Source organism: Alexandromys fortis, unplaced genomic scaffold (assembly GCF_014885135.2).
Source record: "Alexandromys fortis isolate MF-2015 unplaced genomic scaffold, M_Fortis_MF-2015_v1.1 scaffold_342, whole genome shotgun sequence".
Classification (NCBI taxonomy): domain Eukaryota; kingdom Metazoa; phylum Chordata; class Mammalia; order Rodentia; family Cricetidae; genus Alexandromys; species Alexandromys fortis.
The window spans coordinates 131130-149476 of record NW_026068210.1 but is presented as its reverse complement, the minus strand read 5'-3'; the positions used below and the strand labels follow the sequence as shown (position 1 = coordinate 149476).

Below are 18347 nucleotides of genomic sequence, written 5' to 3'. Positions count from 1 at the left end.
GGCAGACAGCACAGTAACTTCACTTAGGCTAATTATTCAGTCCTCTGTCCATGTTGTAGCCTGTGTCAGAACTTCCTTCCTCTGGGACTGAGTACTATCCCATTATCTGGCTATGGCACATCTTGCTGTCCATTCGTCTGCTGGTGAACATTTGGGTTTCTTCCACTACTACCACTACCGTTACTATTATTGTTACTATTGTGGAGGTCTCTTTGCTTTGGTTCTTTTCATTTTTTTTTTTTTTTTTTGTTGACCAGGTTACTTTCAAATTCAGTATGTAGCCAAGGATGACTTTGAACCCCTGACCCATCTCCCAAGTACTAGGATTACTAGTACTAGGGGCCACACTCCTGGCTTTGAGTATTCTGAGCATCAGTTGTGACTGTAGGTGCAGTGAGGGCTTCTGAACATGACCTCATGTGTGGTTCTGGGAAGGCCAGAGTGGGGTAGAGGGAGAGGAGTGACAAAGTCCCAGGGAGGAAAGAGAGGACGTGATGGTGGCCTAGACATGGCGGGGCCCTGAGGGATAGAGAGCAGTGGATGGGTTCAGAATATGCAGGTGTACTACTCAGAACATGGCAGTGGGAGGGGTGTGGCACTGAGGAGAAAACTGGGGAGAGGAGTCGGAGTGTCTAGAGCCTAGAACTTTCCATCTCTCACTCACACCTATGGCCAGGCTCCTGCTTCTCTCAGGCCAACACCAAGAAGCTGGTGGGTGCGGGCGGCTGTGCCCAGTGACAGGTTGGAGATTGGTCCTGTGGGAGGACACTCTCTGGGCCCACCCTGGCTCCACCATTAATTTCCTCTGTGCCCTGGCAGAGGACACTCGGGCTCTTTGAACCTTGGTTTCCCATCCGGGTAGGAACACTAAGTCTCCTTGGCTAAATCACAGACTTGTTAAAGAATCCTAGGGATCAGACACAGGGGCACAGCTCAAGTCTCTGCCCCAGTAGGCGGCCCTTTCACCTGGGCAAAAGATACCCAACACATTGAAATAACCCATGCCAGGGATGGCCCCCAGCTGTGGATCCCCGTGGTCTGGAGCCGAGCACAAGTGAGGGGCCATCACCACATTCCCCAGGGTCCTTTCCCTCTCTCCTTTTGCCCACACTCAGACCTGGTCACATGGTAAGGCCTGGTGTCTTGACCTGCTTCTCAGCCCACAACCAGGCTGAACAGAGCTCATCTTTTTCTCAGAGGATGGCCTGACGACTCGGGTGTAGGCGAGACACAAGCCTCCTTCACTCACTGTGGCTTGGTTTGTAATATGTCTAGGGACAAGGGGTGCTGGAGCTGCCTGAATCAACATCCCCTTTGGGACCGCTTACCTAGCTGTGTTTGGTTTGCTCTCACAAGTTAACAGTGACAAGTTGGCAGTTTATGGGGAAGGGTGAAGATTTAGGGCAGAATTCACCCAGGGCTCTGAAGCAGATCAAATCTGAAATCCAGCTCTCATGAAAATGTCAACAACCAATGCCCAAAGGGCAGCCATGCTACACGCCAGGCTCCCTGTACTAAACGATTTCTACACACAGCTCCCAAACACCTTTGGGCGGTGCTGTCACTACCCCGTTGATGGATGTGGAAATTCATGTCTCAGAGGGTTACAGTGCCATTTGACATTGCAGTGTGATATTGTCAGTCTACAAAATCTACACTTGGAGACTCTGCAGTGACAAAACCCATAGTGTTTTAGGTAAGTTTCTGATTTTGTGTTGGGCTGCATTCATGGCTATCCCAGGCCACAGGTTGAATGCACTTGGTGCTCTGTGGATTACCGAGGCCATCCGCTGTCATGTGTAAATCTAGGTGAGTCTGGAGGCAGGGTTTTACCTTTGATCACTGAACTGCCCTCTTCCATGGTGCTAACAGTCACTCTTTCTGTGTCCCCCATAGCCCCAGGTCTCCAGGGAACATTACTGGGGTGCTGTGGGCTCCAGACTGAGGACAGAGACTGGTCCTTCACCTCCTGCCCATCAAGCTGACAGTGAACATGCCTGATTCATCTCTGTGGGCCTCAGTGTCCTTATCTAAAACAACCAGGCTGGGTTGAAAGATCCTTACGATGTTCCCATATTAGGAATTCCACCTGAAGTCACCGTAGACTGGCAAGCCCAGCTCTGCTGCTTAATGCCACAGTGACCAGCATGGGTTACCCAGTGCCCGTGACTGGTTGAGACGAGGGTGACAAGCCACTTCCCTCTCAATGTTGTGGCAACATTTAAACACATGAGAAAATGTGTTTAAAGTGCTCACCTGGCACAGTCAGTGCCTGTAACTTATAACTTAGCTGACTTTGAGAAGCTATTTCTCCATCATTGTTATACGCTTGACCTGTTGGACTTAAGATATCAGTGTTTCTGAGCATGTCTGTAATAAGTGTTAGAATACCTGTTCTGAATCTCCAAGCAACACTAGATCTGGTGGTGACTCATACTTGTAATCACAGCACTTGGAAAGTAGAATTCAGAAAATTAGAAGTTCAATGACTTTCTCAGATGCATATGAGAGCAGCCCATCGATTGGTTATCAGAGGGGTGCTGTGACAGTCATGCATGCACACCCCCTTATTAAAAATGGGCTTGAGCACCCCGTGCCTCCTGAGCATGCGTTTTCTCTTCCCACATGTTTGCACGCTTGTAGAGGCCCACAATGCCGTGCTCAGGCAACCTCTTTTCCGTCCCCTCAGCGCTGCTCATCTATTGGACCTTGGCCTTCATCACGAAGACCATCAAGTTTGTCAAGTTCTATGACCATGCCATCGGCTTCTCTCAGCTGCGCTTCTGCCTCACGGGGCTTCTGGTGATTCTGTATGGAATGTTGCTGCTTGTGGAGGTCAACGTCATCAGGGTGAGGGTAAGCAGGGAAGTGGGAAGTGTGGTTCTGACCCCAGGTGTGCTTTGCATGTGGGTGGGCACTGCTGCCACCCAGAAGAGCTCAGGAGACCTCGATGACTTTACTGCCCTGGACAGGGCACTGAAACCATAGGTAGATTGCAGGGGAGCCATTCCATCAGAGCCCAGCCTTCTACCCCATGTACCCAGAGAAAGAAGATGGCTTGACTCCCGTAGAGAAGAAGAAGCATAAGGGGCTGCTTTTCTCTGCTTCTTTTTGAGGGGTAGGGATTCAGTGGAGCATTCATGAGTGAGCAGAGACCACTGCTCATGTGCCATTTATGTTCTGTTTTGTTTGTTTGGTTTTTTGAGACAAGATATCACTATGTAGCCCAGGATACCATCAAACTTTCTATCCTCCTGCCTCAGCCTCCCGAGTGTCTGCCTGTGTTCTTTGCTTTGTCTTCCTCTTTCTTCTCCACCTTAGAGTACACCTTCTCCTTGCCCTGGTCCCATCCCCCACTCTCCCAGGTAACTCACAGTAACAGCTTACTTACTTCCCGTATTATTTTTTATTAATAGGACATCATCCACATCTATCTAAACAAATATCTCCTTAGTGGTTTCCCTCAGTACAAATAAGTAACTATGTTTTTTCCTTCAATATTTGTTTCATCAAAGTGAATCCTATTATATACAGTGTCATGCTCTTCTCACCAGTATTTCTTAGAACTCCTCCAAGCTTCCTGAAATGCAAGTCCAGTCTCTTAGTGGCTGCACGACATTCCACCATGTAGAGGAGCTGTGATTGGTGCAGCCATCCTTCTGTGGGCGGGCGTTCACTAACAAGCGTCCCTCTCCATGTGGAAGACACAGTCACTCTGTCCTGTGGGGGAGACACCAAGGAAGGGAGCTGCTTATGCAAAGGGCATCTGCATGCATTTTAAAGTGAAGCCAGTGTTATTGATTGCTGACAGAAAGGTGTGAGCTACCCACAGTGAGTGACACAGTCCTTTGCCTGCCCTCCAGCCCCTCCTGGTGGTGGTGGCCCTTTCTCACTTGAGTCTTCTGCTACTGCAAAAATGCTTTTGAATGTGCCTGTCAGGCTCTTCTGCTTTTAGCTCGTGGTCTCCAGGAGGGCCAACCTCCGTACATTCCTTCCCACAGCTGATCCTCACAGAGACCCTGGGATGTACACCTCACTCCCTTTAATAATGTTTAGACGATTTTTGTGAGCATGTGCAGGAGGCAGGGTTTGGGCCAGGTCCACATGACTTCCAGCTCTGCAAGCTCAGTAGGTGTTAGTTACTCTTCCTGTTCTCTGACAGAGTAGCTAATAAACACACCTTGTGGAAGTGAGGGTTTACTGTGGCTCGCTGTTTAAGGGTAGAGGCACTGGCAGGAAAGGCATGGTGGGCAGGAGCGTGAAGCAACTGGTCACACTGCACCCACAGTTAGGAAGCAGGGAGAGGTGAGTGTTGGCTGGTGTCTAGCTCATCTCTCTCTCTCTCTCCCTCTTTCTAAGAGCACTTTAAATTTATATTAAACAGTATTTAAATTATCCAGGCATAGTGGCACACACCTTTAATCCCAGCACTTAGGAGGTAGAGCCAGGCAGATCTCTGTGAGTTCCAGGTCTACATAATGAGTTACAGGCTAGCCAGAGCTACATAGTGAGACTCTTTCTCAAAGAAATGTGTTTTAGTTCCATGCATGCATGTGTGTCTGGGGATGACAGGGTGGGGGCATTGTGTACTTGCGTGCAAGTGCCTGGGGGAGACCATCGCATACCCTGGAGCTGAGGTCATAAACAGCTGTGTGCTTAGAACCAAACTCGAGTCTTCTGCAGGAGCTGCTCTTAACAACCGACTCCTCTGTCTAGCTGCTGCTTTCTCCTCTTTATTTGGTTGGGAGCACAGGTCCTGGAATGATGCTACCCACATGTAAGGTGGATTTTCCTCCTCAGTTAACCCAGTGTGGATATGCCCTACAGACATGCCCAGAGGCCTGTCTCCTAGGAGATGCTGACAGTCAACATTAACCTTCACCTTGTACAAAACACAGTGGTGACCCCCATTCTTCCCTAGCCTCAGTGAACAGCCACAAAGCACGGAGGCCCAGGAGGCCCTTTTCCTGGAGGCCATTGAGGGCCAAGTGCAGACCATCACACCTAGACCCTTGCTGGGTGGTGGGAAGGGGAGGAGTGGATACCCGCCCATCCTCCACCCCTGCCCTATACCCGTATGCCCCACAGAGGTACATCTTCTTCAAGACTCCAAGGGAGGTAAAACCCCCTGAAGACCTGCAGGATCTGGGCGTGCGCTTTCTGCAGCCCTTTGTTAACCTCCTGTCAAAGGGGACCTACTGGTGGATGAACGCCTTCATCAAGACCGCCCACAAGAAGCCCATCGACCTGCGGGCCATCGGCAAGCTGCCCATTGCCATGAGAGCCCTCACCAACTACCAGCGACTCTGCGTGGCCTTTGATGCTCAGGCGGTCAGTGGGTCCAGTCACACCACCCGTCGCCTGCCTTCCCAGGGAGTCACAGCCAGGGATTTTGGAGGGCAGTAGGCCAAACTCCTGGGGATGGAAAGAAGCTCATCCTCAGTAGCAGGGGAGAATTCTAGGACCAAATATTCATAGGAAGCTCAGAGTGGGAATGGCCCTTACAGTTTAGGCTAGCATGTCCAAAACACTCACTGTCAAAATGGGGAAACTGAGGCTTGGTAAGGGATATGGCTTTATATGACTCATGTGCTCTTCATTTTGAAGTACGGTAGCTGCAGTGAAGGGGGTTTCCACCCAGTGTGGGGTGCAAGGTGTTGGCATGGTCTCTACCCTGTTTCTGCAAGTTTGACCAGGAGAAGGTCAGTTCCTGTCAGTAATGAGGAAACTGACGCCCTGAGAACCTCCATGCCCCGCCCATAGCTCCGGACTCCCTGTCCAGTGTTCCTTCACTGTGTCTGCCTGGCACTCAGGGCAGTATTGAAACATGGTAATGAGTGAACATAGCAGGTGCCAGTCCATCAAGATGGTGCTGTTCTGATCACATGACCCCCTCGTGGCCCTGTGACTTGATATGCCTCAGGCCTCAATTTCCCCATCTGACCTGCCCTGTCATAATCCACTGATACCATGATGTTCTACTGAAGTTTGCCTGTCCACAGACAGCATAGCTGCAGGGTTCCCCAGGCCAACAGGATCTAGGGGTGATGGGATGAGGGGCTCTGCATGGCTGAACTCTCACCGACTCTGATCTGACTGTGGGACTCTCTCGGCAGCGGAAGGATACGCAGAGCCCACAAAGTGCCCGGGCCATCTGGAGGGCTCTCTGCCATGCCTTTGGGAGACGCCTGGTCCTCAGCAGCACATTCCGCATCCTGGCTGACCTTCTGGGCTTCGCCGGGCCACTCTGCATCTTTGGGATTGTGGACCACCTGGGGAAGGAGAACCATGTCTTCCAGCCCAAGGTGGGCCATCCTTGGGGCAGGGCTAGGCACCCTCTAGAAGGTTTGCCCACAACTGTCTTGTGCAGGTATGCGTATGAGCTATGTTAGTTGTGGCTGACTGGGTTGGGGTCTCTTCAGGAACATCCACTTCTGGAAGAGGCTCTGTGTCCAGTCAGCCAAAATGCTGTGAAGAAAGTCTATGCCCCAAGAGATTGATGGGGCCTGACTGTCAGCCTGCTGCCTTTAGTTTGAGAATCCTAGCTCTTGATGTTCTGCAGGGGCATCTAGAATGGCTGCTGATGCAGGAGAAACTTTGCCAGTCCCATGGGCAGCCCCACTTCCTGCTCACGTTCCCACTACCCCAGTTCTGTTAACATATTAGACTTTCCTCTCTCTTTGTTCCTCCCTCTTTCTTGGTTTTTGGAGACACGTTTTATCTAGCCTAGGCTGATCTTAAACTGTCTATGCAGTGGGACTCCTCTTGGACCCCTGATCCTCCTGCCTCTGCACCTCCTAAAATGCTTGAGTTTGAAGGTGTGCACTGCCATGCCTAGCCTATAAAGCTTTTTACCTATCCAAGATACTTGAAACCCAGTAGACTACATGATACTCTGTGGTCTTTTCAGCTCAGAAGATGCTGCCATTGAAATGTTTTGGACAAGGCTATGCATGTGTGTGTTTGTATGTGTGTGTGTGTGTATTATTATATTATATTAAAAACATATGATCAGAAGGGACCTATTAGCCCAGGGGACCAACAAAAGCAGGAAGGGGGCAGATGGGGTGAATATGAGCAAATTACTATGATGTATGATAATGTTGCAATGAAACCCATTTTTTTGAATCAACTTGAAAACTAATGTTAAAAAGGGTTGAAGGATCAGCAGTTACGAGTGTTTGTTGCTTTTTCAGAGGACCTGAGTTGTTTTCCAGTATGCATGTTAGGTAGCTCACAACCATCTGTAACTCCAGGAGCACCTGCATACATGCATGTGTGTGCATGCACACACACACATATACACACAGACAGAATAACTCTGAAAGGAGTGTCAGAAGCCTCTTCTAGGAGTGGCTGAAGGCACTTGATTCTCTGCAGCCACCTGGGTGAAGATGGCCACACTGAGAAACTTTGTCCCCAGTGAGATGCTGCCTTGTAAAATCCCAGTGACAAGTCTATTGTAACATTGCATGCATACACAGGCCCTGGTGCTACTGAGAGTAATTAGGGCTCCTGATAGCTGGTGGTGCCCTGTATTAATGTTTATTTGTCCCTGAGCACTGACCTTGCAGATAGCTGTTAATCCTCCAGAGATTTACAAAGTTTTCTCCAAACATAATTAGTCCGCAGAGTACTTCTGAGTCTGAAATCCCAGACAGGCCCAGTCTGCGGGTCTGACTTGTCCAGAATACGTTTATTGATCCTAACGTTTGCTGGCTCTAGGCAGGGCTGTGGGGTCATGGATCATTAGCAACAGTGCCCACCTAGCGTTCATCTAGGACACATACCTGGCTATGGGCATTTCCCACGTTCTTGTTTAATCCCTAAAGGAACCTGGGATGGGTAATGGGGGATGGGCAATGGGTATATTGAGATATACTTTTCATGATATGTCTACCATGGGATAGACACTCTTATTCCCATTTGCAGACGAGAACCGTGGCACTGAGCCAGGCTAAGTAACTTTCCCCCGGGTCTCTCAGCCATTTCTAACAGCCTGAGAATTTGAACCCTGCTGTCTTGCTCTGAAGTCTGAACTCTCAAGCCATGACACCAAGATGACTATTACTATCAGACTGTCACCGTGGCGCCAAGATTCGTGAAATCCAATGAGGGAGAAATCTAAATAAACTATCTAGAGCTACGTATGACTTTGTGGGGGAACATAAACAGCCTTGCTATATAGTAAGACCCTGTCCCCCACAAGAGAAAGGTTATTGAATAGGCTCTCAAGAGAGAAATTGGTTTAGCCAGGTAGGGACTTTTTGAGTTTTTTTTTTTTTTGTGTGTGTGTGTGTGTGTGTGTTTGTTTTGCTTATTTAGCTTTTGATACTTTGGGGGGCCTTTTCTTGGTATAAATTTTTCCCTTTTTATTACAGTGTGTGTGTGTGTGTGTGTGTGTGTGTGTGTGTGTGTGTGTACACGTGCACACACATACACCATGTCATACATGTTGGGGACAGAGGACAACTTACTGTAATCAGTTCTCTTCTACCACATGAGTTTTCTGAGCCATCTCCCTGGCCTCTTTTTCTGGCCTTTGGAGCCCCTGCCTTTTATCAGGAGAGAGCGGGAGCTTATTTCTCTGCCTCCAGCAGTGGCATCTCCGGCTTTAGCCTGGCCATAGACAACCCCAGAATCCTCTACCTTCTCTGTTCTGCATGTTAGGGGGAAATAGCCCAGGCCAAAGCCCCCATCGGCTTAGCTAACCATCTTCCTGTGTTTCCCCACTCTTGGGGAACATCTTCTAAGGAGAAAGCACCCTACAGAGATGGTGGAAGCAAAAAGCACTCCACGGAGATGGTGAGAGCGGCCCTGAGAAGGTTGTTCCTGGACCTGACTCCCTGTCTCAGCCCCAGGGCTGGCTAGGGTTTATTGCCTTCTTGATGGAGTGTGCTTATCGGCACTCAGATCCGTGGGACAGATGGCTCTTGCCTCAGTGGCAGCAGGTATTATCAGATTTAATACTTGTTCCCTGCTGCCCAAATGCAATCAGCGAATTTCCGACATAGAAACAGAGTTGAGAGTAAACACAGCCCTAGCCTCTGGAACGCTCTAGCTCTCCAGCCAAAGGTTGCCTCCTGCAGCTTAATTCTCACTTGGGCATCAGAGTCCAGAAAATATTAGAAGAGCTCTTTCCGTGCAGCTGTTTGTTCTTTCTCCTTCCACGCAGCTAGGTCCCAAACCAGCGTTGTTGGGGTCGTTAGGTGTGGAGACAAGGGGGAAGCTAGCACAGGGCTTCAGCCCATGTCCAGCCTGCTCTAGTCTGCAGAGTTGGCGCCCGCTGTTGACGCTGTCAGCAGCTGTCTGTCCCTGCTTCCCGTCTAGGACACACAATTGTCAAGGAACAGACGGCCTTTGGCATCCAGAAGGATAAGCAGTGTTGATTTGCTCTTTAGACTGTAACCCACAGAACCCACTCGGAAGAACCTGGCCCCACTGCCATCTCTTCCCAGAGAAATCTGGGCTCTACCCAGGATCTAATTCTTTCCAGCCCCACTCGCTTGCCCAACCCCCTCTCCAATCTGTCACCTGCCAGGGATGCCACTGAGTTGGCAGGAGGGTGATGGAATTGAATTCATAAGGAATGACTGGTATCTGAACCTGCCAGCACCACTCTGGGCTATCAGCTGAGCCTAAAAAAGAGCAGCCCGAGGTTGGATCCAAGGCCAGAGCATTGACCCTTCTAGGCTATGGTGTGAAGAACATGCAGACTGGTTATGTGTGTTTCCAAACAAATTCTGCAAAAAAAAAAAAAAAAAAAAAAAAAAGTGATATCCTCTTTCTTTCTCGCTCTCCTCCTCCTGTTCTTCCACTTCTCATTCGTACTCTTTTCTGTCCCCCTCCCTCCTCCCTGGGTGACCATATTTGTCTCTCACTCTTGGTGACATAATAATCGTTAATGTCTTGCTGTTTCTGTGGTGTGGGGATGTCAGTAGCCTCTTAATGACAGTGTTCACATAGTGCCTGCGGTGGCCGTTTTCCTGTCACCGACTCCTCAGCTTTGTGTCTCCTCCTCCAGGAAGTTCTGGATTCAAGCCACAGCACCGTGTATGCACACACACATGTATACATACACCACTACACACATACATACATATAGACAGACACACACTATACACACAGAAATGGACACAGACAGACACACTAACACCACACACTATATACACACAGACAAATAGATGCATACATACATATAGAGACAGACATAGGCAGACTGATAGACACAACACTACACACACACACATGCAGAGACAGACATACAGACAGACATACACACACTGTGGGAAGTGGTTCTTCAATGAAGAATGAAGACATGACCACATGCAGTCGGTAATCAGAGGCAGGAGGATCAGCACTAGTCCAGGGCCAGCCTGGGCAGTCACTGGCACTGAGTGTGGAGGCTCACATACTGATGGCTTATGCTCTGAGTGCCATTTGCACACGGTCACGGGACTCTCTGCAGTAGAAACCCTCACCTGCTGTTGTACAGAGGAAATAGAGGCTCAGAGAGGTTGAGGGACTTCTTTAAGAGCCGATGCGTCAGGTTTTAAACTCAGGGACAGCTGGTGGATGTGTACGTGTGACAGATGAGTGTGGGCAGATGGACAGGAGTGCTGCCCTGGGGGTCTGAGATAGTCTTATAGCTTTTACTCAGGCCCTCTTAGATGACCACCTTTTAACCCTGCTGAAACAGGAAGAGCCCAGGGACCCTCTAAGCTCCAGGGGACAAGGACAGGGCCTTCGAAGCCGTGCCCTGTGAGGCAGTGGCAGGTCCGCCCTCCGAGGAGTCCTGTTCTCACATTTCCGCCATGGAATCAGTCCTCTGCATCCAGAGGCCTCCGCTGTCGGATGAAAACAGGGAGCATGGAAAAACCAAGGTACTGATTCATTTAAAAGAATATCTTAGGGCCAGAGAGCCGGCTCTGTGAGTAACGGCACTTGCTGCCAAACCCAGCAGCCTAAATTTAATTTCTGGAGCACACATGATTGAAGGAAAGAACTGCCTTCCCAAGTTGCCTTCTGAGCCTACACGTATGTTGTGGCACACATGCACCTGTGCACCTGTGTGTGCACAGAATAAATAAATTTAAATGTAGCTAATTTCTTTGTAAAAAGAATTATTAACATCAGCTTGCCAAAAACAAACAAAGAAACACCTTCCTCAAGCGTTTGTGGAAACAAGCGTAGGTCGTAAGGCTTTCCAAAGCCCTTGTCTTCTATCAGTTATGGTCCAGGTCTTTTCTCTCCTGCCACAGGCCTTTCACAGGCCTCCCAGAACCCAGACTGTCCTCTTTTCTGCAAGAGTTCACCAGGGTCTCTTTCTTAGGCCTCTCGCTTGGCCTGGTACCCTTTTATTCCTTTTCTCCATTTTTTGAGACTGGGCTTAATGTGCACAGCCATTGGTTGCCTTAGTAACGATGATGCTGAAAGCATGCTTGGTTTTCAAATAATGGTTTCTGTTCTCCAGAGCTGGACCTCTGAGAGGATACTGGGACAGGGAAACTTAAGCAGGACTGGGTTTGACAGTAAACAGTTCATTGTGCCTGTGTCTTTTGACCAAGAGCCAGCCAGATGGGCATATTTCTATCTGTCACAAGCTGCAATTCTGTTTGTGACAATAAACTGTTGGAGTGTGACTCCAGGTCACACGGCCAGATGAGGTCTGGACAGAGGGTCTGAGGTAGTGTTCTAGCACAGGTCCATATTCACATGATAGCTCTAACGAGGACATAGCCTCGTCACCGCCATGAAACTCTGCTTCCTCCTGTGTAAAGCAGGGCCTCACGTGGCGCCCTGCTCCCTGAGTAGCAGAAGAACGGAGCACTGTGCTTTCTGATGTCTTGTCTCTTGCCCCCCCAACCCTCTAGCCCAGCCCACCCGCCTGCCTTCCTCCCTTCCCTTTGGTGGTTTCTCCAGTGACATGGTGACTCAGAAGCTCAGGACCCCAGCAGGGCCGTCCTTAGAGTGCTTCTCATTGGTCTCCTGGGCCGGCACTTGTCCTGTGGCGCTGGGGAGAAGTGGCTGTGGGCAGGACCAGGCAGTTCCATGGGTTACGAAGGCTGGCAGAAAAATCACCACAGATGCTCTCCACAGTAAGATCTTCCACCATCCTGGCCCCTAAGCCAAGATTCAGGAACTTCTGATTCTCAGAAGTGTCCCCGAGAGAGCTCTGCTCTTGTTGGCCTGACCACTGCCAAGGCCATGATCTTGAGTTTCTCCTCATTTTGTTCCCATCTCTGTCTATGCTGGAGGACCTCCCACATCCTTCCAGATGTCCGCAGTCGAGGCACAGTGTCAGAAAGGTGAGAGTGTTGTCTTCATGGGAAGATGGACGTGGCTGTGCTGGAGGGTGATGGCTCACCAAGTTCAAAGTTTTCCTGGGAGCCAGCGGGTCTGGAAACAGGCAACGCTGGGACTTCCTGGTATCTTTAGCACAAAGGCAGAATGTTTTTCATGATTATTATCTGGGGCCTCGCTGGAGTTCAGAGAGGGTGACTTAGACTTAAAAGGAGGTCCTGGGAGTTGAAGGGGCTAGGGTTCCCGTGCGTTCTTCTCAGTTGCTGTCAGTGCTTTGTTCCCATCTTTCCCCGGGGAACAGTCAGCACCAAGTCCCTTCCCCTCCACACACACACCCCGACTCAGAAGTCACTGCCCAGCAGATGGTTGATTCCTGTTCTGAGGCAGAGAATGCACTGTGCCGTTTGCTGTAGCTGCTCTGTCTGGGCTCCTCTGTGATCTGTTCTCTTCATTCTTGTTCCTCCCAGAGTGCACTCCAGGGGCATGGAGGGCGAGATGCTGAGAGTCATGTACGGTTGAGGTCAGATCTAAACCCCATTCTGTTCCCCCAGGTGGGAAGATGACAGAGGTAGAGGCAGTCTTTGCTGCAGAAGATTTGGTTGGATTTGTCAGTGTAGCAGTGTGTGTGCACAGTGTATGCATGCATGTGGGGCCAGAGGGCAGTGTTAAATGTCTTCCCCAATCACTTTCTACTTTATTTTTGAAATCCTAAAGTATTTTATTTGGTGTGTGTGTGTGTGTGTGTGTGTGTGTGTGAGACACAGTACATATGTGCAGGTCCAGGACAACTTTTTGAAGTTGGTTTTACTCTTCTGCCGTTATGTGTGCCCCAGGGGCCAAACTCAGGCCTCCAGGCTTGCACAGCAAGCACCTTTATCCACTGCACCATCTGACCAAATCTCTCTTATGTTTTGAGAGCAGAGCTCACACTGAAAGCAGAGCTCACTGATTCAGCGACTGGCTGGCCAGCTAGTCCCTGGGACTCTTTCTATCTCTCTCTCCAGTGCTGGGGTCACACACTGCTTCATGCAGCTTTTTCATGTAGGTGCCAAGGACTGAACTCTTATCCTCAGGCTTGCAAAGCAAGTATTTTCCCAACTGAGCCAATCGCCTGGCTCCTTACTGAGCTCTTCATTTCAAAGAATTGCACGGAGTTTCCCACAGTAGTCCAACCATACAGCATGACCTGTACTGACGGGGTTGCTTTTCCGGCAGCAACTGCCACCGCTGGTTTTCTCTCTCCACAGACACAGTTTCTCGGGGTTTACTTTGTCTCGTCCCAAGAGTTCCTTGGCAATGCCTATGTCTTGGCTGTGCTTCTGTTCCTTGCCCTCCTACTGCAAAGGACATTCCTGCAAGCCTCGTACTATGTTGCCATTGAGACCGGGATTAACCTGAGAGGAGCGATTCAGGTACTGGGGTCATTCCCTTCTTTACTTTCACGGCTTTGCTTAGTCTTGTAGATCAGAATAATTCTGCTTTTCCCATGTTTAGAACGAACCATTGGCTGTGGAGTGGAAAGTACCTTGGGGCTGGGATGGGGACTTGGAGGCAGTGGTGGCTCCGGTTTGGCGATGAACTAGACTGATACAAGATGCCAGCTGCTCAGTTCTTGGCTCTTCCCAGTCCTTAAAAGTGGGGGCATCACCAGTCAATGGTGACGTTCTCTCCTGCTGGGTAGAGACTGTGGCCTCAGAATCCGTCTCTAATTCTGGAGGTCTAGGGGATAGCATGCTTGGATGCAGATATGCAAACATATCATAACATCAACAAAACATCTAAGGTCCATTTGAACTCTCAGACGTAGGGTTCACAAAGAGAAATTCGTGACGTGTAGGTCTAAGCTCTTGGTCCTGCTTTTTAGAATTGATTGGCAGGATGGTCAAAGCCAGAAAGGACTCAGCACCATGAAGGACAGTACTGATGAGAGCCATCCCAAGCCCCAAGGCTTCCATTAGGACTTGAGCTAGGTCCTTGTATGGAGAATCCTGGGTGGGAACAGGTCACATAGGATAAAAGCTTGTCAGTATTCCACACCAGTCCAGGGGAGTGCAGTAGCTATACACTCATTTGAGACCACGTGTCCCTGTCTTGAAATTCTCATCGTGCAAAGAAGTGAGGCCAAGTAGCCACTTCTACCATCCCTGATGGTTTTCACAGAGCTGTATGAAATCCCAAACTGCCTTCAAAGCTATGTTATAGAGAGATTAGATGTTGGGGTCATTTCCGGGAACATGGGCTGATCCCATGAGGGTCATTCAGAAGCACCTGAAAGGGGCTGAACAGAGGAGGAAAGCCCACTTAAACTGGGGCAGTACGGGCTGCGGTTGATAGTCGCTTTGATGGTGCGGATGTGCAGATGATGCCGTCCAGCTCCTGCAGCTTCCAGGAGGAAACGGTATGTGCTCAAGAGTACCAGCAGGCAGGAAAGGTGGGGACACCCATGACACCCCAAGACCCTCTCAGGGTCATTGGAGCTCAGAGCTAAGAAGCACCAAACTCCCTCAATTCTGGTCCCCAGCCTTGGCTCCAGTCCTCCAGGGACAGGCCAGCTTATGTCACCACAACCAATTTTATGGTTGGATAGCCTTGTCATCAGATCTGTTTTCTCTTTGTGCGCCATAAATCACAGCAGCCCAGTGTTTTCCAATTATGCTGAAAGAGCCCCCAAATGGGATTTTAATATATCAGCCTGTAATTGTTTTTTTATCTAGCTGAATCTTTCACATTAATAAGAGAGAATTATTTATGTGCCACAAAGAGGAAATGATAACATTTATTATGGAAGCAGAGAAGAAATAAAAGACCTCTTTCCTTTAAGAGTTTTCGAAAAAGTTACCTACAGAAAATGTGTCCTCATTATGAGAACCTGTGTGTAAGTTACCAAGCAAAATTCTTAAGTTATACACACACGCACATACACACAGGCATACACACACGTGTGTATGCCAGCGTGTACAGTTGGTTGTGAGTTCGATTCTTAATAATGCTGTAGTCACTGGTTAGCCTTTGAAGTTTAATTGTGTACAGCCAGAAAGTACATGGAAGGTACGTGAATCTGTCCTAAAATATCACCGTCATTATTTCCAGCCTTCCCCTGCTGTATCGGAGAGACTCGTGCTTTCAGAAAACCCGGTCCACAAACAAAGGCACAAAAGCTTAGCAGAAAGACGATTTAAGGCTTTGCCGCAGGAGTGGCTGCGATTGTGCCCAAGAGCAGGCGCCCTGTGGACATTTAAGATAGGGCAGGATTCTTCCTTTTTCCAGAGCATGTGGCCTGAAAACCCGATCTTTCTGGAAGGTGCTGACAGCGAGCACATAAAGCTTTCAGATCTGAGCCCTGGAGGCAACCATTACTCTCCCTACTGCCCTGCGGCTGACTGACCCAGGTCTGCTGAGGCTGGCCCCTTGCTTTGTTCCATGGTTCTCTGACAGCATGACTTGGCCTGAGGGTGAGGTGACCCCACTAAAATGGGCTGCTCCTCGAGGATCATTTTTATGTCTCTGAAATGTGTTCTGCGCTGGTCTCCAGTAAATCAAGAACATAAATAGATACGAGGACCTGCTTTTGAGATTTAGGAGCTAATTATGTCTTGTCCCTCAAGGGAGAGGTCACGCTTGCTGGAGAAGTAGCTGCTTTGGCTTGAATTCCTGCCTCTCGACTTGCTTGATCTATGGTATCAGTCATTGCAAAGTTATGGCGTGGGGGCTCTGTAGGGCTGTCGGAGAAGCCGCTGGCCTTCCCAGATCTGGAGTGGTGACAGAGATGGCGGTGACAAACATGAAGCCCTCTGCTCTCTTTTCTAGACCAAGATTTACAATAAAATCATGCAGCTGTCCACCTCCAACCTGTCCATGGGGGAAATGACTGCCGGGCAGATCTGCAACCTGGTGGCCATCGACACAAACCAACTCATGTGGTTTTTCTTCTTATGTCCAAACCTCTGGGCTATGCCAGTACAGGTATCAGAATGTGCTGGGAAACTCTTGTGTTGCAGACATAGGTATTGGGGAGGGGAGGAGGGAGGACACAAAACCAGAAGCTATTTGTGTCCATTCTGTATTCACCTGTCTATCTCCTGAGGTCTATCCATGTGGTAAGCTACTGGTTTCATGATCATAGAAGGTAGTATCATTAGGACAGTGAAAGTGTAGCCAGCTTTAAACGACCCGTAGGACAGTTATACAAGGAACGGTTTTATAAGTACTGAAAGCCGTATTGTAGGGTTTCTGGTGTAGCTTGGTTGGTAGCATGATTGCTTAGGTGTATGAGTGCCTGGATTCAGCCACTGCCCCACATATACCAGGGATGGTGGAGGAGGCCGGCGGATCAGAACCTCAGGGTCATCCTCAGCTACAGAGTGTGCGCAAGGCCATTCTATTGAAGTTATTTGAAACAGAGTTTTGCTTTGTTTCCCAGACTAGCCCCAAGATCCTAAGTTCATGTCGTTTCCCGACTCAGTCTCCTGAGTACCTAAACATACTGGCCCACAACTGATTTTCATTTTCAGTTCATCAGAGACTGTGGCATCATGCTTACAAAACTGACCAGCACACAAGAAATGAGGGCTGGGATGTAACTCAGTGGTAGGGTTTTTGTGTAGCATGCGCAAGCCCTGCATTAGTTCCTGGCCACCAGCTCCACCCTGACACACAAATGATCTTAACCTCGTGGCAAGAAAAGCCCCCCCCCTTTTTGGGGTTCTGGGCCTGTCCGAAAATGACATTCTGGTAGGAAGTGCTAGTGTATGCTTGAGGTCCCAGCACTTGGGAGACTGAGGCAGGAGGATTGCCTCAAGTTTTAGGCCAGCTGAGCTATTGAGTGAGACCCTGGAGTTGGTGACCTGGAGGCCCCTACAAAGAATCCTGGGTACCCTGGAAGGTTTCTGGGAGTCTGTGCAACCCTGACGGCTGAAGGATATCTTGAATGCTCCCGTGCAAGCACAGCTCATGTAAGAATGAAGGGTTGTGCCAGGCAGAATCCCAGGGAAGTAGGCAGTGGAACTATCCAGTAGGAGGTTCATCTCTTATCATGGCCCTCTACCCACTGCTTTTAATGTCAGATACAGGGAGGAGGGCAGTGATGGGGTCATTTCACAGCTTCTGTTACCTGCTAATGAAGACTTTCTGTGATTAATAGAAGGAGTAGCTCCTCGGCCTACTCCACCCTAGAACTGCCAGATTGGCACAGGGCTGACAGACTGTAGGACCAAGCCAGGCAGACTTTTCTCTCTTCTTTCAACTAAGGAGGCCAGTACATCTAGTACATCTGTCCTTCTATAGTAAGCCATGCAGTTAAAGGTGCTTGTCTTCGACTACAGCCTGGAAAACGGGCATCCGGGAGTTTTGGGGGTGGGGGTTGGGGGAGTAGCAAGAGAGATTTCCATTTTCATGAATAGTCATGCCATACGTAGGCAGTCATTTACATAGAGCTAGAAACAGAGTGAGTTCTCATTTCAAAGAAAGCCTGTCAGGTTTAATAAAAATTGAGAGACACCAGGCTTAGGTGTGGGGTTTATACCTGTAATCCCAGCTTCTGAGGGACTGCACAGGACACTCTCAAGTCCCAGGTAAGCCTGGGCTGTGCCACAAGACTCTCAGAACAACAGACACTAGTCCCAGTTACTTGGGAGACTGCGTTAAGGGGATTATGGGTGGAAGGCTAACCCGGTTAAAGAGCGATTTGGTACCTGATGCCTACAAAGGTAACTTAGTGAGACCTTGTCTCAAAAAATTTTTTTAAAAAAATGGGTCAAGTGGAACATGGGTCAACAGAAGAACATGTCTGGATGGCATTGGTTAGTGATAGAACACTTGCCTAGTGTGTGAGAGGCCCTTTGTTCAGTCCCCTTTAGGAAAAAAAATGGGTTGGTGGTGGGTGGCGATACAGTCAGTCAGTCGGTGGAATGCTTGCCTAGCATACTGTAATCCTGATACCCAGGTAGGTGGAGGCAGGAGGATCAGAAGATGGCAGGAGGCCATCTCCAGCTATACCGCCAAGCCACCAGGACCACGGATGCACGGCACATTCTCAGTTTCTGTGC

General features: G+C 49.3%; 1 protein-coding gene across 2 annotated transcripts in view; it reads left to right on the top strand.

The window, feature by feature from the left end:
* Abcc8 (ATP binding cassette subfamily C member 8) overlaps window positions 1–18347 on the top strand; it is a 69135-nt gene that overhangs the window by 8052 nt on the left and 42736 nt on the right. For both annotated transcript variants that reach the window (XM_050130270.1, XM_050130269.1), the window contains exons 4-8: window positions 2690–2856; window positions 5089–5331; window positions 6117–6305; window positions 13551–13715; window positions 16111–16266. In XM_050130270.1, coding sequence (XP_049986227.1) covers window positions 2690–2856; window positions 5089–5331; window positions 6117–6305; window positions 13551–13715; window positions 16111–16266 — 920 coding nt within the window. The remainder of the gene's footprint in view (window positions 1–2689; window positions 2857–5088; window positions 5332–6116; window positions 6306–13550; window positions 13716–16110; window positions 16267–18347) is intronic.